Below are 23077 nucleotides of genomic sequence, written 5' to 3' on the forward strand. Positions count from 1 at the left end.
ATCTGAGCACTGAATCGACCACTGGGAATCATTTGTTGGTTAAAATATGAGCAGATTATCAGCGTTATTCAGTCTGGAAATGAAAACTCAAATGTCCTCATTCCTGTGTCCAACCCCAGAGAAGGCACAATGCAGGTTCACCCACTGCACATTCCTTCCTTAAACATCCTAATCTAGTTTGTTGCGTATTCAACTCCCCATCACCCTAACCTGTCCTCTACTTTGAAATGTATCTATCTTGTCGAATCAGCGTGCATTATTGATACGCTGCCAGTAGAGTTGGAATAGGCGCAGAGGGTTAGAAGAGGTTGAGCGTTGCATGGTATATTGTCTAAATATTTTAAAGACAGGTACTTGTGTTTCTACGTTCCTCACCTAAATATTTTACGTTTTGGGGGCCGGTGCTGGTTGATGCAGTCAAGATTTCAAGATTTCCCTTGTTACCGCTCCAGTCAGAGAAGCGGTTGAACTCATTGATGGAGCTTGAGCTGAGCCAAGGCACTGCTGGTTTCAATCAGTGAGAAGCAAAGCAGCGTGTGGGTGACCCGTGAATGTACGAACGAGCATACAGCTAACACATGGACTCGTCATGTTCTGCATCCACCTCCCCTGGGCTTCTTTCCAGTTCTTCGTGTCTCTCTTTGCGGTAGTTGTGGTTTTCTGCATCCGCTATCCAAGCTCAAATCAGCTTTCCAAGTTCTTTAGCTGTCTGGCTCCAGGCAGAATTACATGTAATAGTTCACTACACATATAGGGGAAGATTGCATACTGATAACAAATGTTACATACATGAAATAGGATCTGTCTCTTGGGTACTTACATTCATCGTGTGGCACTATCTCATTTATAATCATTTAGCAATTTACATGCATAAACATACACATTGCATATGTCTCATAGTCGCTTTTGCACTCACATTTATTCTGTTATAAGCCCATTTGGCATTGGTCTGTGCACAGGCTCATTCTTCACTGGACTCGCAGGGTCAGATGTTAGTTGTGTTACCTGCAGCTGAAGCTTGGCAAGGGAGCGGCCCATGATTACCTCTGCGCTTCTGCTACTATTTTCCATTTCAATGTTAAAGACCCTGGGCCACAGCTCAGTCTCTTTCTTTTTTTTGTGCTTTTTTATATTTTTTAAATGCAGTTCATTCCCACACACAAGCACAGACACACGGTCAAATACACACACAGTCACGCAAGCACTTGCATAAGCAGACCGTGCATGCACACGGACACACATAGTCCTGCACTCTAGAGACTTACACATGTGCGCAAACATACACATACACACACACACACACACACACACACACACACACACACACACACACACACACACACACACACATACACACACACATACACACACACACACACAAAGAACATCCAATTTGTGTGAAGGGTTTAGCCATATTTCTCATTTCTCTGTGCCTTTAGTGTTGTAACTGCAGGCTATTCCCTTCTGGTCTGACACGTCCAAAAACCTTGATAAACCGCCCATCTCTCTCTATTTGTGTGTTTTTATTTGTGTGTGTGCATGTGTGTAATAATGAGCTAGACAGAGCAGTCTCTAATCCTGCAAACCAGTGTGCCGTCTTTCAATTAGCCAGCAGGGCTTGTCCGGGGCCAGGCGGGGTCAGACTGCTATCACAATCTGCTGCTAATCCACTATGGACTGATCAATATGGAGAGAGAGGCAGATGGGGAGGAGGAGGAGGGGTAGAAGGTTTGCGGGAGAAAGAGAGGAACGGTGAGAGAGACCTGTAGGTAGGAAAGGTTAGGAGACAGCTGAAAGGTAGATCGAAGGGAGAGAGGGATGAGGCCAGGAGAACATCTGTTGTAGGCCTCTAAATAAATCACTGCTCACGTCTCAGATTTGCTCAGCAATTTATAAAGGTCTGTGTTGTGCCCATTGATTGCTGTTTCCACTATTGCTGCTAATTACAGAACAGAGAATATTGCTAAGGTGTACCATTTACCCTTAAAGCTACAATATGCAACTACTCTGACAGGCTTGTAGTAGCAGTACTCTGAATCACACTAGCACTAGCATGAGACTCAAAAATGAAGCACTACACTCCTCCTTACACACTCTCTCCTGGCTCTGTCGCGCTCTGTTCAGGACTTCACCTGCCTCATAGTGATTGTACGCACCCAATATACTGATATCTCCCCAGGGACTATAGGTAACAGAGCTTTTAGATTGCAGGTATTAGAAGCTCGCTAGCCAGTGAGTAAGTTGTAATGACGTTTTCCAGCAGCTAATGATAGCTTGGAGCCTTGGTATGAGAGGAGTAGTGGTTTAGAAGTGCATGTGTTCATTCACGCATTGATTGACGGCTATGTGCGTCAACGACTGACTTTGGCCTTCTCTGATTGGTTAGAAAGGGGGAGGCTCACTTTAAAACTTGAGAGGGGAATATCTCTGTCCCACTGCAAGGATGTTGCCAGGGTCATGGAAGCCTTTGACAATACTTCTCCACAATTACACCAAAGATATACTTGTTTTTTTAACTATGCTCTTGTGTGCACATGATGGCTGTCTGGCGTCTCCTGCATCTGTTTGGAGCTTTGGTGCTTAGAAATTAACGCTATGTGTCAGCAAGATGCAATATGTATATAAACAGTGGGGGCAGTGTCAGGGCAGCATGAGGATGTGACAGTGATGGCAAGCCACTCTGCACACTCACTGTGTGTGTTGTGCTTTATAATCAGCAGGCTAATCCGATGGAAAAAATCATCAAATGTTCAGGAAGATAATCCAAAATACTGGAGCAGTTGCTCATCATCAGTTTCTTGCATTGGCAGAATGGGAGATGTTGTGTTCTTACACAACATCTACAATGGCTCAGCTTTTGCCTTTTTTTTTTTTGCCATGTTCTGTGAAAATAACAAAATCATAACCTCGTCTAGTGTCACTCGTTCTCTAGTGTCACCATCCCACGTCCTGTTTTGTTTGACAGAGCACTTCATGGTTGTTTTCTAACTAATTCAGCAGATTTCTAAAGGAATTTCCCAGTGATGGTCTTGTTTTTATATAAATTATAAAAATGTATCTCGCTGTGCCTGGAATCGCTCCTTTGTTCAATGTTTAATTCACGACCCCCTACACGATGAACACTCAATAGTTTCCTCTATAGTGAGCTAGTGAGTTGAGATTTATGATAAACTGAAGTTAACAGTTGCTTTCAGTTTTGTGTTTTGTCGCAAGTAACAAACACTACTGTCACTTTTTCTATATGATGGACTTTTTAAATTTGTGGCCATGCAAATATTGACATGCATCTTTTATCCACTCCTCAAGACTTCCACTTACCTTGCTGTAGTTATTATAGTCTTTTTATTATAGTTGTTTTCTGCAGTTTACTGGTTAACTGGCACCATTAAAAGTATGCCGAATGAACTATTAGCAATCCCTGTTTGCAGTATATATATATAAATAGATAGTGTCCCTTTTTGGATGTTTACTCGTATCATATGTATTACCATCCTTGGAAAATCCAAATCATACCGAATCTAAAAATGTGCGTTACATGTTTGTGTGTTCGGATTTGACCGAGTTATGACTCTGAGAAGATAGAGTGCGATTTTTGATGCAAATTGCAGCAATCGGGTGCTCAGAGTACCTTAATTGCCTCCACGAGCTGTGTGTCACAGTCGCTGCTGCTGACCGTGTTGGTGAGCGAGCCACCTTACATGACCTCCCGTTGTTTCCAATGCGCCCACATGCACCTGTCCCTTCCACTTCATGCAGTTACTTCACATCACATCTCTCCCTGCTCTCCTCCCCTTCAACTCTCCTGAACCCCCTTGGGGAGGTGTGTCTGACAGTTTGAAAACCTCAGGCCTGCAGAAAATATAATGTAAACCTTTCATGTAGCAGCACTAGAGCACCAAGACTGAATACTACATTACGACAAAGCCATACAGAGCACAATGTAATGACCGTATTCCTAAAGTATTGAACATGCAGGACTTTGTCTTGGGGTCATTGTGCCGAAACAGTTCTAATAACTACACATGATATAGATGCACATCTGGTGTGTGGTGCATTATTGCCTTCTTTATGTTAGCTTTATATTTTTTTGCTCTTGATCATATTCATGAACAAGGCAGGAGGAGAGGGAAGGGGGGAGTGAGAGGTGGATAAAGGAGCAAAAAGAGCAGTGGCTTTGGAGAGTGGCCTTAATCTTGTCCACACTGGGTTTGCTGTTTTTAACCCTCGCTGGCTCTTTTTTACTGTTCTGAAAGGGTGCAAGTGATCCATCTCAAATGAGCAGTCAGGCAGGCAGGCAGGCACATTCTCATTTCCCTCCTTCTCTGTACTCCTGTCTTTCCCTTTCCCCCTATTTCTTTCTTTTCTCTTGGGCCCCTTTAACCCGCCACTCCCCTCTCTCCCCTCCTGCCCCTTCCCTCTCCTCTCTTCCACGGTCCAGATTTGCTTCGAAATGAGTCACCCAACCACAAACCGCCCCATTTTTAAAGGATGGAGGGAGCCGCGGAGAGGGAAGGGAGGGAGATGGAGAAGCGGAGGGTGACTTAGAGAGGGAAATGGATTGAATGAGAGTGGGCGAGAGGGATGGAGAGCAAAAAGGGGAGAGAGGGAGGCTGATGGCTGTTTTTCACTCAGCTGGTTTTGTTGATCAGTATCAACAGCCGAGGTCTGGATCCAGTCAGCTCCCTGCATTCAGCCAAGCAGAATAAGACTAAAAATATATTTGACAGTGCACAACGCTGGCGTGCACTCACACACACATATAGAAATACAGTATCAAAAGAGCACACACACTCACGCGCACACATGCAGTCATAGATACACAGCAATAGCAATGTAAATTCAGTGCATAATTCAGCTCAGGCAGGGAGTAGAAGCCAGAGCACTTACCAGGGGTTGGATTATGACACATGAGTGTGCTCGTGCTCGTACATGTGCGAACGCCTGTTTATGCACATGCCTGGGCATATTAGCTAGAATCTGCACTGAATTAATGAAGCCACAGACATGTAGGTGTGAGACATCACACTAATTACACCAGCAGTGCTGTAGCCTCGCCATCAATAATGTTCATTAAACTACTGAACCCACTCGAGTTGACGGCTCTGTGAACGAGTGTGTAGTGAGCATGTGTGTATGTGTGTGTAGAAGTGACACGTTCACACAAGCAGTGAGTAAGCACCACAGATTGGTGATGGATCGCCAAAGATTTGCATTAAATGCGTCTTTATGTGGACATGGCTGGCTGACAAAAGCTGTTTTTTATTATCTTTGCCGATTCAAAGTTTCAAGCAGCGCTGATGATTAAAAACTGTAAAACATCAATTCAGACATAACTTGGCATGAGTCAAATAACTTAGAGTACGTGTCAGGGTTGTTTTGGTTATCACGAGGTAATTTGACTACAGAGATAACACACTCACACTACGCATGAGTAATTTTTTTCATTTGAACCGTAGCATGTTTACTCTGTTAGTTCAGTTGCTTTGGCTACATCAGTGCCATTAAAACTCTGTTGGCAACCCAAACCCCCGAAAAAAATAAAATAAGAGTCTTGTTCTTTTTCCAAGAGCCATGTGGTGCAGCTTGTTAAGAGAACATAGAGCAATCCAATTTCAGGACTGCAAGGTTGTATGTGTTATTTATACACAGATGTTGATACCTGATATGAAGCAGTTTCCCAAATCTCTGGAAAGCTGAGCATTAACAAATTGAACCCATGGGAAACTGCAGCCTTGACTGCTTTAACTCTGCTGTTTCGTCATGTGTCCTCACTTCCTGTGTGCGAGAAGAAGAATACTCGTATGCAAACATTACAACAACTGAAATCCCTTTTTCTTCCAGTAATTCTCTAACCTGGCAGCATGACAACTTCTCAAGAAGTGTCCAGTAAACAAACGAGTTGAGAGTCTTATGATTTTTTTGTTTACAAGCTGCGGTTCTTTTGTAAACAGACAGTGAGAAAATACATGAAACATATAAATAAACCGTAGCAAAGTAACTTGACTTGGACTCAAGAAAACAAACAGTGGGACTGATGGCATCCTTCGGCAGAGATCCGGTATCAAACCTGTCATCTTTGTATTATGGGCTTGTCTCTGTAATCACAGGCAATCCTGCTGGCCCAGTGGGTAGTAAGTGCTCATTTTGCAAGTACCAATCTGGCTTTGATTAAATCTTAGTTTAAAAAAAAAAGCATGTACCACTTGAGTACATGCTTGTACCTGTAATAAGATTTAAAGGCTAATTGTAGGAATGTAGGAGTTGTGGCAAGCATGATGGTTTTACAAGACATTTACTGATCCGGAGACTCTCGACCCTTTTTAAGGTCACCACCCTCGTCTTACAAGAGACACACATTTCCTAGGCATACTTCATTATCCACTCCTTGAGGATGTCACACAGGGTTTTATAATCATGAAAGAGAAGGTAGAAAATGTTAAGATCTCTTGGCTGAGAAGACATTTTTGTAAACATGGCACTCGTGTCAGATGAAAACCATGTGTCTGTGAAAATAGGTTTTAAATCTAAAGTTAAAATGTTATTTCCTGATGGACCCCTGTATATGAACTTCATTATTTGTTTCAATGCTCTAAAGTCTTAAAAGCCTTTCAGCACGACAAAGTACAGACAGTTTCGATGGAGGCGGAAAATGAGAAATGGTCAAAAGTGCAGTTTTTATTTGTACATTTGAACCTTTTATGACCATAGAAAAATATGAAGAACCTGCTACTGTATTTAATGACCAGATTCCTTTCCTGGCTTGTTAGGATAGATAGCTGAGTGAAAAGCTTGACCTGACCTTGATTATCTCCTAGATAGATTCTTAGTTGAGGATCCTCCACTTTGCTGCACGTTGACTTGGTCCAGTCATAATAAATAATAGGTTAAAGGTTTGTTTTTTTTCATGACTCTATCACTGCACAGCCAAAGCCAAAACAGTTTTCACACTGTAATGTACACCGCAGGCGGTTAATATCGGGCTCTCACCTCATCTGACTGGAGTTAGTGGATGTACATGTACTCAAAATCAATACCCAGCCCTGTTGCTTCCATTTTGTTGCTTTGCAGTGTGTTTTTATGGCTGTGTTTTACAACTGAACAGTTAATCTGTGCTCAGTAAAAACTCCTGGCAGGAGTTTATTCCCTCTGAAACCTTACATTCCTGCAGTGGTGTGTCAGAGTGGGACTTGTGTGTGTTGTAGTGTGTGATCGTAATTGAAAAAAGAGAAAGACGGTGACTAGCGCTCTGGCCGTGTGCTAATACACATGTTTAATGCTTCTACAAGCTTGTCAAATATGAGTTAAAGGAGCTTTTGTATGTTCATACTCCCTTGTGTGATTTGTGAGGGTACACGAGTAGGGACTTGCATGAATGTGTGTGTGTGTGTGCGGGTGTAATTTTTGTGCATTTACAGTTTAAAGTGAGGGTGGCTATTATGTTGAATGGAGCCAGGAGTGGGGGAAATCGTTTTTGGTGTGTGTGTGTGTGTTTTTGTGAGTCATTTGTTGAATGTTTGTACGAGTGACTGTGTGTGCAGCAGCTGGATGCTAAATAAGTGTTGTGCTTGAAGAGGAAGGGGGAGGCACTTGGGGAACCTCCTGAAGTTCATAACCCCTGCAGGGGGCCACGGAATAGGAAAGACTGAGTATGTGCATGTGTGCACATAGATTGCGTTGAAGTGTGTGTGCTTGTGCGTGCAGATGTAACTCCCTCGTGTGCCTTTTGTAAGTTTAAATGTGTGTTTTCAGCAGTAAAAAGCAACACCGATGAGCTTTGAAGGTGAAAAGGGGTAATGGGCTCGGAAAAGATGAATCCACCCATTTATCTCTACTTCCATCCATCCATCTATCCATCATCTCTGCATCCATTCTTTTATGCACACCCCCTACATCCATCCCCTCTCTTCCCCTCTCTGTCTCCTTCCCGTCTGTCTGTGCTCTTTAGTTTTCATCCCATCTGCTTGCTCAGTGTCAGAAAGCATCCATTTAAAATCCCGAGAGTCTCTGAGGAGAAAGCACAGCGAGGCTCAATGGGCCAAGGGAAATGCCAAAAACAAGATGCTTAAGGATGCTTAACCTCCCCCCACCCTTCTCTGTTTCTTTTTGTGTGGTTTACAGTGTAGTTTTTACTTTCTTTTCCTCTCTTTTTCTTGTTTTACCCCTACCCCCTGATTATTTCCTCGCTGATGAAAAGTGAGGGGAGAGAGCGGGAGATGAAAAGCACGAGCTAGAATCAGTGATGAAGAGACAGAATTGAAGATGATTTAGGCAGGAAATGTCCTCCCTCGCTGCGGCATCGAGGGGATGCATGAGGAAATGATTGAGATCGTCATGGAAACACCGGTGGTTGGATGCAAGGAGGGGTTGTGTAAGATTTTGGATGTGGGGTGAATGAAGTGTGTGTGTGTGTGTGTGTGTGTGTGTGTGTGTGTGTGTGTGTGTGTGTGTGTGTGTGTGTGTGTGTGTGTGTGTGTGTGTGTGTGTGTGTGTGTGTGTGTGTGTGTAAAGGTCAGGAATAATCAGAGGTAACACTGAACTCTTGGTGTGTGTGTGTGTGTGTTTGTGTGTGTGTGTGTGTGTGAGAGAGAGAGAGAGAGTGTGCCTGAATGTGTGCACGTTTGTGTCATTAAGGGTAATTAAGCTGAGTGTGAGTGTATTTGTGAGTTTGTGTGTGTGCATGCGTGTGTGTGATTAACAACACTGTGAGTCGGGTAAAGATGTGACACAGATACACACTGAAGGCTTTTAGTGGCTAATAGATATTTTTTGAGGCTTGCACGTGTGTGTGTGTGTCTGTCTCTGTGTGTGTGTGTGTGTGTGTGTGTGTGTGTGTGTGTGTGTGTGTGTGTGTGTGTGTGTGTGTGTGTGTGTGTGTGTGTGTGTGTGTATGCATGTGCACAACTGCTTATCTGTGTGAATGGAGAGTAATGAAGAGCATTAATCATTTATACAGTATTTGTGTGTGTATGTGTAGCTGTGCGTGTTTGTGTGTGGAGTCTGTAATATGAGTGTGACTGATGATGTTTGAATGCATGTGTGTGTGTGTGTGTGTGTGTGTGTGTGTGTGTGTGTGTGTGTGTGTGTGTGTGTGTGTGTGTGTGTGTGTGTGTGTGTGTGTGTGTGTGTGTGTGTGTGTGTGTCTACAGACGTTTCTGTGGGTGTAAGAGAAGATATAAATAGAACTTGCATACTGAATCAAGTTTCTTATTAATGCAGTAATTATTGCACAAACAGTGACATAAAAGTTAACTTAAAGCCCCATTAAATGTAGCATCATTACTTCTTGCATGCACAGTAACGTTTGAATGCAACTGTAAATCAATATATGGAGCCGGTAGGTGCTGGGTCATTGTTTTTCTTGTTTGCAAAAATACCTATTAAACTATCAAATGAGTGAAGTTACTGTAATAGTAGAAATATATATAGTTATATATAGTTTCAGGTTGTTGTGGCAATTCCAGCTCCCAGAGGTTTAATGCTTCACATCTAATTTGTCCATTAAAATTAATGCTTTGTTATCTTTGACATCCCTTTACACAAAGATTAAGATGATAACAGCATTAGTTACTGTTATGTGGCGTTAATTAATGCACAGTAATTACTTCAGCACAGAGCTCTACTGCATGCACAGACAGGAGTTAAAAGCAAATATACCCTTGACTCCACAAAATGTTGTTTTCTGTCTTCTGTGATGTAGCAGTGTATACTCCAGGGTGTGTCAGTAAAATGTGACATCCCTTGTGGGGTGTGGTGACAAATGTAACAGGAATCACTTTCTACCACAGTCCCCCCCCCCCCCCACCATACATGAAAAATCTGACATCATTGCAAGGAGGAAGTAAAGGGTAACATAGTAAATGAAGCGTTCAGAGCAGGCTTGGTGGAGCATTTTTACACAGAGAACACACCTTTTCATTCCCGTGTCCTTCCTCGAGTTTTAGAACATTTACCATGTTTAACATCGACATCCAACATTATTATAGTATAAAAATAACAGGAAATCACAAAAAGCATGTTATGTCCCCCATTAGGGAGGAAGAAAGTTATTTGATTTGATTAAAGGGGGCAGAAGAAGATTGATTGAAGAAGATTGAAGATGATTTCCAAGAAGTGAAGGTACATAAAAAGGTCAAAATAGAACAAAATGAATAGACAACAATAAGACAATGTCGGTTATACAAGCATAGTTAAAGACTTGGAAACTAAACAGAAAGGATATTGTTATGTATTTTGATGTTTTTCATGTTGTGAGTATATTGCAACCAAAATCTACAGCTAAATAGGAGGAGAAAAGGGGTTAAATCATTTATTATTATTAATTGGACCTACACTTCTACAGTTCTTTGCTTAACTCTTATGAATAAACAAAGATGGCAATTATACATGCGAACCAGTTTACATGTTTCAATTGCTCCTTCAATGTCAAGAGCTTATTCAGAGTGTACCTTTACATTTACCTTTTATAAATACCTTCAATGGCCTCAATGTAGTTTGCCATAGTCTGATTCAGAAGAACACAATTTTCTCCTGGAAAACGATCGTCAGTGTGCTTTGTCATTCATGAATAAATGTAAATCAGATTCAATCAGATGCTGCATAAGTATTACCCTGCGCTAGATGCTACAAGCACCTTTCCTGTGTGCTATCATCAACTGTATAATTGTAACTCATTATTGGCCATATTGATTCACGTCCTTCCGTTGGACCTAGTGGCTCTCTTCTCTTGCTGATTCTTTGTGTCCAGCTGCCCACTCAGGAAAAAAAGTAACAGTATATTTCTTAATATCATATCCAAGATCCTTAAAAAATGCACCTTGTCCGAATCAATAGTAAAATATTTAGCTTCAGCATGCTGTGTCAGTTAGGAGGTTGCCCTCTACTCCTCTTCTTACTGTACATCTGTGATTCCCAGCCTGTGTTGCCTCCGGGTCCCATTAACCTACCATGATAGCGTTTAGCCTCGTCCTCACCTCCCCCACCTCCGCTCACATCTGCTACATATGATTATAAGCCTGTTCCTCACAGACACACAGCTCATGTATATACATTCAGGGTAAATCATGACTGGAAGAATCTTTCTTTTTTTACTGGAGTTTGTTTATAGCTTTCTATTAGCCTTCAGAACATAACACAAATACAGTTTGAAGCTCATTTTATATCATTTCTATCAGAGCTCTATGGATATACGTGCAGACAAGAGTTCGAATCACAAATAAGCTAAATAGCAAATTAATAAATGGCAATCACTTTTAATTAGTTTGTGTGAATTCGATGGAGATTGCACGTCTGTGACCTCGGCACTTTGAATCGAGAAAGGCAGCGAAGTGATAAAACTTACATTAAGCGTAAAGAAGCAAGCAACTGCAAACACAATCTAAATGTTATTCCTGTTATTGTAGTGCAATCAAGTGTAATTATTGCATTATTTAAGCAACTTTCCTGACATTTTGTGAACTCACCAATGGAGATCAAGAAGCTCAGTGTGGAAATGTTGTTCAATAACACATTAAAAAAAAACACATTTTATACAGCTCCTGTCTCAGGGGCTTAGCTGAGTTATATCCAATACAATAAAAAGAAAGACGACATATTTTATTATTAATAGGAGTCTAGGAGTCATAGTGGGTGGTCTTTGTCATAGACATGTCTGGTCCTTTTGTATTTTTGTTTTAAAGTGAGGCGTTTTGATGTTTAGAGTATATTCATGGGTATGATTTTTATGTATTGTCCTTCAACCAAAAACTGCTTTTAATGAGAATTCCCATTGTGGCTTATTATGGGACTTTAGAGGCAGCTTGCTGTGTTTAGGCTTGATATCATTTCTGAGAAGCAATGAGAGAAGTGGCCAAGGAGATCAACTAAAGGTTATTTAGATTCAACTATTTTCATGCCCCTTAGACTATTTTCAACCCCCCACTTTTCCCCACTGTTTGTCTATCTGGTTTCACCCTTCTAACTCTGCTTTTTTTTCCCTACCTTGCCTCTCCACATCCCAAATCTTCTCATTTAGATTATCCCTACCGCAGTGAATGTAACGGAGTAGAAATGGATAGTTTCCATGTGTCCCTCCTGCTTCCATCTCTCTCTCTCTCTCTCTCTCTCTCTCTCTCTCTCTCTCTCTCTCTCTCTCTCTCTCTCTCTCTCTCTCTCTCTCTCTCTCTCTCTCTCTCTCACACACACTCTCTCTCTCTCCCTCTCACTCTCCCCTAATCTCCTCCATGTACATGACACTAATACAGAGACTGATATAAGCTCCCCTGCCTCTCTCTATGACATTTATCACCGTGCTTCTTAATGCAGGCAGGCTGCTGCTGTTGATGAGAAATAAGGATGACAAGCGTGGCCTATTTTCTTGCTAACGATAGTCTCTCTGCTTTTTTCTTTATTTTTTTTTAACTTTTTTGGCAAAATATGTTCGCAGAAGAGTGTTTACTAAAGCATCTCAGAAGGCATTTGATAAGGTTTTGACACTGACGTTGATCACGTATCTGGCACATTTTTGTCAGAGCTCATCCAGGTTACATTAGAACTTCAGATTGTAATGAATTATGTCAGAAAATGCCTGAAACCTATTTTATTATATATAGATGCATTTTAGATCTTTACTCGAAAGGCACTGAACATCATGTGGGGATGATGAGAATATGAGCCTGGACATGTTGAGCCCATTGATCTACATTGGGACTTAACTATACTCTATGTGTAATGATTATTTCTAATAAGAGCTGTAATAAAAACTATGTGTGTCAAAGTTACATTTGGTTTGACTTTATATTAGAGCATGACTCACCTGAAACTTGCCACACAAGACAGAGTCATGCCTTAAATTTGTTTCTTACTGAGGAAGCATGCTCACTGCCTCTTCTCTCAGGCTGCAGGGTGTTCATATCCGCAGAGTTTAAACTTGACCACAACTAACTCCACCAAGGCTTAGGGTCCATCTTACTTTGCGTCATTCTGGAGAAAGACTGTTGATATTAGAAACCCCAATTCCAAATTAGTAGGGGTGAAGCTTCTGGTGGAATCCAGAGCGATGCATCAGCTGTAGAGTCACTTCTGTCTCTCTCACACATCTCGAGTAGAAAAAAAAAATAAAAAATCTTGTGAGCAAAACAGTCCATCCACACTGTCCACCTCTCAGCGTCTCTGTCCACAGAAGCAGCCGTCTGTCAGCTGCACCTCTCGGGGAGCTCAGAGGACAGCGGCCGGACAAACTGCCTTCACCAGGCTGACTGATAGCAGAGATTTACTGAACCAAAATATTTTGCATATCGGCTCCACGGGAAGAAATCCACAGTGTTTGTGTTTATTGATTCATTGATACGGTTATTATGTTTAAAACACATATACAGCAGGATATTTGTGTGATTTAAACAGCTGCCTGCTGAGATTATGCTTCACTAAATGCAACAGTAATAGATTCAGAGCGTAACAACACATGGGAGGTCTCTGTAAAACAGGTCTCCGATTCAGTGTGGATTAATATATTCAATAAAATGGAAGCATATCTGTTCTGTGAGAAAACACTTTGTATATGAATTGGCGATGGCCTCTGTCTCTCTCCTGTTTGCAAGCCCTCCCTCACCATTCAACGGGTGCTGGGGATGGGAGACAGCTGCTCTGATGATTGGGTTTCCCATTTACAGAGCTAGGGCTGTGTATGAACACTGAAGAATGGACAGCTAGCAGACTGTGAGGAGATATTCACAATGTTGCTTTCACTTACTTGACAAAAAGTGTATTAAACAATCTTTCTCCAGAATCACTGACTCTACCTTTAAGATTACATGGTAGTTTTGGTTCATTGCTTTGCTGTATCCAGACAATTTGTCGCCATACTAGCGAGTTGACCCTAAAGAAGGCAATGCCATCTAGTCAATCCATCACTTTGGTCCAGACTGAAATATCTCACCAACTATTAGATGCATTTTGTGCAGTCATCCTCATCCTCTAGGGACCATGAAACCTATTGATTCTGGTGATCCCCCTGACTTTTACTCTAGCCACGTCCAAGTCATTTTTTATTTATATAGCCCAATATCACAAATCAAACATCTCTCTCAGGGGGGCTTTACAATCTTTACAGCATATCACAAATTCTATCCTCACACCATCAATTCAAATGAGAAAAGAAGCTCCCTCCAATAAACACTTTAATGGGGGGAAAAATGGAAGAAACCTCAGGAGGATCGACAGAGGAGGGATCCTTCTTCCAGGACAGACAGACATGCAATAAATATAATGTGAAAAGCCCAAGATAAGACAATTACAGATAAAACTATAGATACATTGATATCATACTTATGCCACCATCAGGTTGACTTTTTGTGTTTCTCAATCTGAAATAGTTAATTCTAATCCATTACTTATTGAACAGGTAGAAGCTAACCAGGCCTTCATTTAAGAGTTAACTTCGGAGAAAGACATAAAAAGAGTGGAGAGTAGTAAGGTTCAGTGATAAATTGTTTCATAACACAGGCCTGAGAATGAGTTACCAAGACATCAAGTGTCCACGTTTTATCGTCAGTCCCCAATTTGAGCTAAATCTATCATGTTGACCCCATTCACCAATGCAAAGTGGAGGAGACTGTTGCTTTCATATTGCCACACAGGCAACAAAGCTCTTCTTAAATTTCTTCTTAAATATCAATTACCGTCCCTCAGGTTTGCACTTTGAAGGGAAATTGGAGAGAAAGTCAGGCTGCTCCTGCATGTGACCACAGACACTGAAAAATGGCCATGCCAGCTCTAATGGGCCTTCGTAGGAGCATTGTTCTTTATAGCCTATACAGAATAATAGATTTTTAAGCACTTGATTAACAAGACGACAGCCACCAAAGACCTTCCACAAAACGCCATTATCCAGCTGTCTCTCACTCAGGCACTTGATAAATGCCACTAATGTTTTAAATATAAATGGCACGATAAATATAAATAACACTCTGGCCCACACGCTGTGTTTCCATGTCTGTAAGTTTGCAAAGAGTGAAAACTAGGACAGGCAAAGTTGGATACATCATCCTTAATGCCTTCTGTCACATCAATTGGATATCACCAGACACTGTCCTCTAATTTAGACATCATATCCTGTCCCAAGAGCCCCGCCTCATTCCCCCAACCCGTCTGTCTCACACTGGCATAACCCTCCTGCATCCCCGCGTGAGACCAGAGCGAGCGTGTTTTTGAAATCAAACTGAGACCTCTCCTCTTTGGCTCTGCTCTCCTCTCTCTACCAAAAAAAAACCTTCCTCTTTTTCTCTCCTCTTGCTTAATTTTCATCCTCTTTCATCTCCTCTTTTTTTCTCCTACACCCTCAGAATTGACTATTTGTATGAATCACAGACTCTCGATCCAGGCTCACTTATAGTGACACCCCCCCCCCCCCCCCCCCACTGGTTTTGCTAGCATAACTCATACTCGTCAGCGCCATGCAGATCATTATTTGATGTCCAATGTGATTTTGCTGGAAAAAAAAATGTCATTCCCTCACTGATGTTGCCCTGGCACGTAACCCTGCAAAGTGCTCATTTCAGCCAAGCTCAGATTGTTTGATTGGCATTCACTGCTGTGTTTGCCAGGAGTGCTGGCAGACCCTCACTGTTATTTGCATAAAACAGGAAGGGGTTCAGATTTCCCTGCTGTTCTGCGTTCCGCTGCACTTGCTGCAACCCAAAGAAAAATCAGCTTCCAAATCACAGAAAGAAAGAAAAAAACATTAGCTGGCCATGTGAAATCCTGCACTATAGGCTCCACACTTCTCCTTGCCTGGTTTGACACTTTCTTTTCTCCTCTTTTTAGCCCAGCATGAATCCACTTGTACAAATCCTACACTATCTGAGCCAGGACTCTTTTCTCTCTCATATTCCTGCAGAGAATCCTCTTAAAAAATGTCCTGGCATGAGTATTGCTCCGCAGTGTGAACCTTTTATCTTTGTGCACTTCTGATCAGTGAGATCTGGACTCAGTCCTGAGTTGACAGCAGGCAATCGCTCTGCCCTGTGGCTTGACTAGCTGACCGATAAGAGATGCATGCGGAGGAAGCAGTGGAAGTAGAGGGTGGGAGGATGAGAAGGGCTGAGGAGTGGGTAATTAGAAGACTGGGAAAGAAGCAGAGGGTAAAAATGGGAGGGCTTGAGGGATGTTGAACATTGTGGCATTTTCCAGACGCGACTGTGTGCTAGTTTCCACTGACCCTCTTCAAATAACCTCTCTAACTGTCTGTCCTGTATGTGTGTGTGTGTGTGTCTTTGTGTCTCTGCTGGGCTGACACCTTTAACCCGTGGCAAAGACAGCACGAGGCACAAAACAAACAGCTTTTTTCTCTCTCGCTGTAAACCCGTCTCCTTTTTTGTTTCAATCTTGGACTGAAACAAGAGTGGAGAGGCAAACTTGGCTCACACCAACATGAAGTATAGAACAAAGGATCGTTACAGTAGTAAAGACTTTTCCCCAGCTGTCAAAAGGGGGGCGGGGCAACACAAACTGAAGCGCCAGCAGCTGGACAGGCATTTGTATAGAGCAAAATGTCTGCAAAATGCAGCGCAACGAGCCATTTGGGGAGAGTGAATGAGTCCCATTCAGCCTGATCCCAGCAATGACTGACTGCACCCTCACTAAGGGATTACACTGAGAAGAACATTACTACACACTTGTAAGAGGATTGTAACACACATAAAAGAAGACTATCACTACAGCACACTTACAATACAAGAAGATCTGTGAATACCTCTGCCTCCTCCAAAACTGAGCAAGACATCCTTAAAAAACAGCCATCAATTCCTTCCTTTTTTCTTTTCCTTCACCCATTTTTCCATCCCTCCTTCCAACCCCTTCATCCCCCTCTGCAGAAGCCTTGGAGGACCCGTCCAGTGCCGGCGTTGTGGCGGGCGCCGTCATCGGCTCCCTCCTGGCCCTGCTATTGGTTATTGCGCTCATTGCCGTTCTCCTGACCCGCAGCCGCCGGCAACAGAGGCGTGGTTACCCTAGCAGCGGGGACTCCATAGCAACGGGCAGCGGTGGCAGCAATGGCACAGACTATGGTAATAAAGCTCGCCTGCTCTTCAGTGGCTCTGGCAACAACAGCAAGAATGGGACCGGTGCAAACAACAACGGGCCCATGTACACGTATCGGGAAGGATGTGACGCCACAGGGACTCTAACGGAAAAGGCCAACGACTTCCACCATCATCACCTCCACCATCCTTCAGCTGTCAACGCCCCCTCCGCACACGATATCCTCCTTAGCGGCGAGATTGACGAGGGCGAGAGGCGGAAGTTCGACCTGGACGACAGCATGGAGGACGAGGAAGAGCGGTACGATAGGTTCGGAGGCATCGGGGAAGGCGGGGACGTGCTACCCCCAACGTATCACGTCCGCAGAGGCCACGGCGAAGAGGGAGAGATGGACGTGTACCTCGACGATGATATGGAGTCTCAGAGAGATGGATCGGTTATTTCCCGGACTGCCATTTATGTCTAAGTAGGGAGGTCCGGAAAAAGAAAAGGCGAGGGCTGAAAATAGGGAAAGGAGGTGCAGTGGTGGAAGAGGGGAGTCCGAGCCTTCCTCTTTTTGCCACCAAGTAAATCAACATCGCGTCCATCAGCTAAACACCTACCTGCTTAACATTCAACCTGATTGAAGAGATGCCATCAATTATATCCTCTCTGCTTGACACTGACTGTATAATTTCATAAAAAGAGGATTAAAAGAAAAAGAATGGGGGGGGGGGGGAAGGAAAGCCAGAATAGAGATTTGGTTTTGAAGCTCATGAAGAGAAACCTGTGGCAGTAGTACATTGTGGCTGAGTATGTGACTGTGTTTAACTGTTTAATGGAGACAGGTTATATTCAGTGTCAGCCAAACGTGAAGAAATGGGGGGATTTTTTTTGTCGTTGCAAAGAGCAAACAAAAACCACGGCGACTTTGATGCGACGCTGCTTATTGCTACGTTCTCGTTTCTTCAGCTTTGCAAGTGTGTTATTATGTGCTGAGTGACTACATTGTTTGTATTTTATATATCTTGTTAAAAAAAACATAATCTGCAAAGCCGGAAGCACCGTAACCACTATTCCAAAACCACCACGACTTCACAATAATTGCCTTCCTGTGTCAAAATTTCAAAAAAAAAAATCAAAAAAAGGAAAATACATCAACATCAACTCTACATAAAACTGTCCAAACAGCTTCTGTGGATGTTGTGCTGCAGACACCAGCTCTTCTGACATGCCTGAGACTTCACCCAGAACATTTTAAAACTTGAAAAGGCCAAACTCATCATCCTGATGATGGAGTGACAACTTATTTTGGGGGGCTTACAGTCCCCCTCCCCTTCTTCCCCCCCTCCGGTTACCTGATGGGTGCTGCTGAAGCGAGGGCCACGAAACTGAGTAACATAACAGACTTAACAGTGTGTGCTAATATGTGGCTGGCTGTGGTGTTAATGATGTGCATCATCTATATATTGGGCGCCGTCTCACTATAGCACAGTTGTTGTTATTGTTGTTGTTGTTGATGTTGTTGCTGTTGTTACTGTTGTGTAATAGTGTTGATCTCGCAAAGGAAAAGATGCACTGGGAGCCTTGGGGTTTCAAACAGTTCCACATTGGGTCGGTAATGACTCATACAATGGGTAAAAAAACTAAAAAGACTTTTCCTTTTTCTTTGTTTCCAACTCTGTTATTTTTCCTTTCTTCTTCAAGTCTCTCCTCACTTCCTTCCGTCTCTCTTCCTGTCACATTTTCTCTCTGTTCCACATGCATCCTGAACCATTTCTATGCTTTACTGCCACTCTGTCCCACACACATTACATCTCTTTCTCATTCTGCTTTTTCTTTATTTACATAATGGGCGGCTTAGACGAGTGCCGCAATAACTGTGTGCAGGCAGAAGAGGATAACTCGTATTTATATTCTTATCTGGGTCGCATTCAACGAGGCAAAATATTCCCCGGCTTTATTTGAGGCCTCTGTATTTCATGTATTCATTTTCCATGTCCTGCAGAATGTTCTTAGGCTATGTACTGGATTATTCCATGTTCTGTATGCTGATTGGACGGAAAGAACACGGTCCAAGCCACATTTCAACAGAGGATGTAAAAATGGTCTAAATGAAATCCCAAACCATTGTTCCCTGTACACTGCAGAACTACAAGTCATGCTACACATATTTTTTTTTTAATAAGTGAGGCATCTGCAGAGTGAGTTGGATAGTTTCACTTGTATGTAATGAGAACACTTTAAAATCCACATTAAAGTCATGTCACATTCACAGCAAAACTTCAATGATTCAAAAGTTGATTTTTAACATTTCAGAACACATTTGCCTTATTGATTTTCAGGTTTTTTTTCCTACTCATCATTTCTTAATTTAGCATCAAATGGGTGATTTTTATTTTTTTTTTAATTAAAGGACCAGTGTGTAGGATTTAATGGCATTCAGTGAGGTTAAAGATTACAACCCATTCACGTCTCCCCCTCCTCTTACATTTGTGTAGGAGAATCAATGGTAGCCATGACAATGTAAGGATAAATAGGCTCTCTCTACAGTCAGCGTTTGGTTTGTCTGTTCTGGGCTACTATAGAAACATGGCAGTGCTCCATGGAAGAGGATCCGCTCCCATGTAGATATGAATGGGTCAAAGGTGAAAAAATAAATATATATGATTCTCATTTTCAAGTGATTGTACTCTAATTAAAACATACGTATGGATATATCCTTTAAGTCCTACACACTGGTCCCTTAAGTGTTGAATTGTCTTTTTTATGTCAATGTGGCTGTAAGCGGACACATGGAGCCTCTGGGCAGGGAAATCTCAAACCTCCTCGTAGATGAAGAGATATCTGACTAGTGCTAGAAAAAAAAAAAGACATCATGAGCAAGGCCACAGTTGAAGAGAATTAGAGGAAGATTGGTGCTACACGCTTCAGTAGCTGAACTGAGCACATCCTCTGCTTTAAAGCTCACTATATCACATTACAACCACAGACTTACTTATTAAGTAGACACACTGTGTTTGATTGTGTGGTGTGTGTGTTCAACATTGGTAGCTGGAGTCATTTTGAAGTCAAGGGTACTTTGAGTAAAATAAAACTGTGTGGTGTTAACAGTTTTGCATAATTTGTATAATTACATCATGCATTATTTTTGGGGGTGTTGTAAATGTCTGTGCAACTAATATTTATGAGAAAAGGATCTGTTAAGGGAATCTTTATGGATTATGATCATCTGGAAAGGTCACAGGATATTCTGAGAGGCTAAACAGGCCTGTGATGATTATTATTGACATTAAAAGTCCCATCCCATTGACTCATTTGTCATTACAATAAAAGAATATATTGTGATAATAATTAAGATGTTATTACCCAACATTTGCTGTTACTTGTGTTCTGTGGGTTGAAGGTCTGAATGCAGGCTCATCCATAAACTAAAAGCTCAGTCAGTTGCTTGTTTTGTGTGTGTATGTATGTTTGCGTGTGCGTGTGCGTGTGTGTGTGTGTTAAAGAAGCCGGTTCCAGCTCTTCTTCCTCCTGAGTCCTAAGCAGATCCCTTGTTGTTGATTGTTGTTGAACATTATGCACTGTGCAATCTGTTATTCTGTAAAAGACACAGTTATATCTGCTATGTTACAATGCATTTCAGTGGAGACATTTCATAACTCACAGTGGGTTTGGACAGGTTGCCAATTAATCTCAAGATAACTGAGAAACAGCCATACTGTAACTTCTGTTGCCACACGTGTCACATGTAGTAGGAGTTGTTTGTTGTATCACTGCAGAACAGTTTGGATTTAAGTATTGAAGTGTGTTCTCAACATTAGAGGGCTCATGCATGCTCCACGATTCAGACTTTTAAAACTCACAAATTAACAGAAAAAGGACCCAATTTAATGACCCAGTTTTAAGGCAGGGGTTGGCAACCTATGGCACACATTCCCATAGTGGCACACCAGGCCATGGATTCAATGCAGTTGAATACAAAATATTTCTTCAATATTAGTTTTGATTAAAACATTTCTAGTGTGAAATTTAACTTAATGATGAATTTAATGAATAATTTGACTTAAATAATACTGAAAAAATGTATTAATCTCAAAATACAGAATTGTTTTTAGCAGCAAGTGAGCAACTCATACCCCTCCCCCCTCGCTCTGATCTGCCAACTAGCATAGCATCACAGCGGTAGTAACAAACACAGGATAGCTAGCAAGCTTTATTTTTGCTTTAATTCAAGAACAGCTGATGATGGCACAACCAAATAAAAGTAGGTTGTCTAATACCCGCCTCTTTCAGCTGTCTTGGACCAACAAATTATGATTTATTTTAGAAAAAGACTGAGCTGTGTGCACTCTGCTGCGAGAATAGTTTGTCAAACTTTTGAGTCTAAAATGTAATGTTGAAAACTCCAAAGATACAGCAGATAAAGCTGAATCAATCAAGAGGGCAGTGACCCAGAATGGGCAGCAAAGCATTGTCTTTACAACCCTATGTGCCGGCAAAAATGGAGCTTCAGAGGGCAGTTAAAAAGCTGCGCTGCACATCGCTAAGCACTATCAACTATTCTGGCCTGCTGGAGAAAGCTTGCCAGAGAAGTTTGACTGTCTGAAGATAGTGACCTTTCCATTGATTACAACATTTGGATCCACATAAAGAGTATGTGTGAACAGATATCAAGTCAATTATGAGTTCCACGCACAGACAAATATGGACCAGAGATCACGCAGCTCAGCAAAGACAAAGCAGAACGAGGGCTGCCAAAAAATCGATTGGCATTCATTTTTGTTTTGTGCCCTAGTAATTTTTAATAAAGCGTGTGTAGAGCGAAGATCTTTTGGCATGAGGAGTCTATAAAAAGAGACAAACAGCAAAACATAAATAATCATTATAAAAATTTGACTCGCTCTTAGGTCCGTGATTTATTATTATATATTTTTTTAAATTGTAAAGTTTGCCGACCCCTGGTTTAAGCTATCCATCTATAAATCTCAGCTATGATTTTGTTGACTATGACTGTTTAGAGGCACCCAGTTTCATCACTCTCCAGCACATTTACCCTCCATTTGGCCACCATATGGCTCAGCGTATCTTTTCTCCGGGGGGTTTCTTGGAGTGCCATAATTCTAAACACTCTGCTGTGATCACAACTTTGGCACCTAATTAGTCCGAGAGTCTTGTAGCATGCATGTACCCTCAGTGAGAAAACTCATCATCAGTCATAACTTTTGTTTTGCACAACCCATTTTCAATAAAAAAAAAAATCTTTCTGAAACAATTCTCTGTGGAAAAACTGGTAATTAATTAAGCGGAGCCGTGTTATCAGCCTATAAATACCAGACTCCCACATTTCTTTCTCTCCTCAGTACATTTTACAGCACAACACAGTATGAGGCATCTGCTCTGGGACATTAGCCTCCTCAACAGATCTGCTGCGGGACGTGTTTTAAGTTTTACTAAGTTAGGAAAGAAGTGCACTTTTTTTTTTTTCTTCACATCATCAACCTGGTTCATGTTACAGGTGCACACAGTCACACCTGGAAGCTACCTGTTTACACTTTTGCCAACTGTGCAGTAACATTAAAGAGTTGAGTTCCTTCACTGCAAAAAAAACTACTTCTATAAACAAGCGAATGTCGGATACAAATCTGTGAATGGAGTAAGCAAAAATGATAAGATAAAAAAATCAGGCCACAGACTCTGAAGCTTAAAACCAGTGAAGATGTAACATAAGCAATGAAATTCTTGATCTTTTTATTCATATCAGAGTTTACATCTCATCAGTGGCATTTAAAGACGTGGTTGCTTCTCAGTGAAACTTCCCCGGATAAATAACGGTTTAAATAAAGCCGACAGAGAATGATCGTAAAAAACCTTCCAATAAGTCACAAATGCCAGTTTGTGTTTGTGTGAAGGTTAAAATGCAACCCTGAAACAAATCTAATGTTGTAATTCAGATGCTCAGCGGAATTATTAATATTGGATGATAATAAAAAAAAAAGATTTACTCATCATAAAATAAGATATCTCGTTCTTGAATAGAGCTTTTATGCAGTGAGTAAAGCAGACTGTCCCGGTAGCATGTCCG

General features: G+C 41.8%; 1 protein-coding gene across 1 annotated transcript in view; it reads left to right on the forward strand.

Annotated features, from left to right (window-relative positions):
• pvrl2l (PVR cell adhesion molecule related 2 like) overlaps positions 1-17613 on the forward strand; it is a 174096-nt gene extending 156483 nt beyond the window's left edge. Inside the window, exon 7 of the mRNA XM_062436065.1 lies at positions 16848-17613. Within this exon, the coding sequence (XP_062292049.1) occupies positions 16848-17479 (632 nt within the window). The 3' untranslated portion in view covers positions 17480-17613. The remainder of the gene's footprint in view (positions 1-16847) is intronic.
• The last annotated feature ends 5464 nt before the right edge of the window (positions 17614-23077 follow it).

This window comes from Scomber scombrus, chromosome 16, assembly GCF_963691925.1.
Source record: "Scomber scombrus chromosome 16, fScoSco1.1, whole genome shotgun sequence".
NCBI lineage: Eukaryota > Metazoa > Chordata > Actinopteri > Scombriformes > Scombridae > Scomber > Scomber scombrus.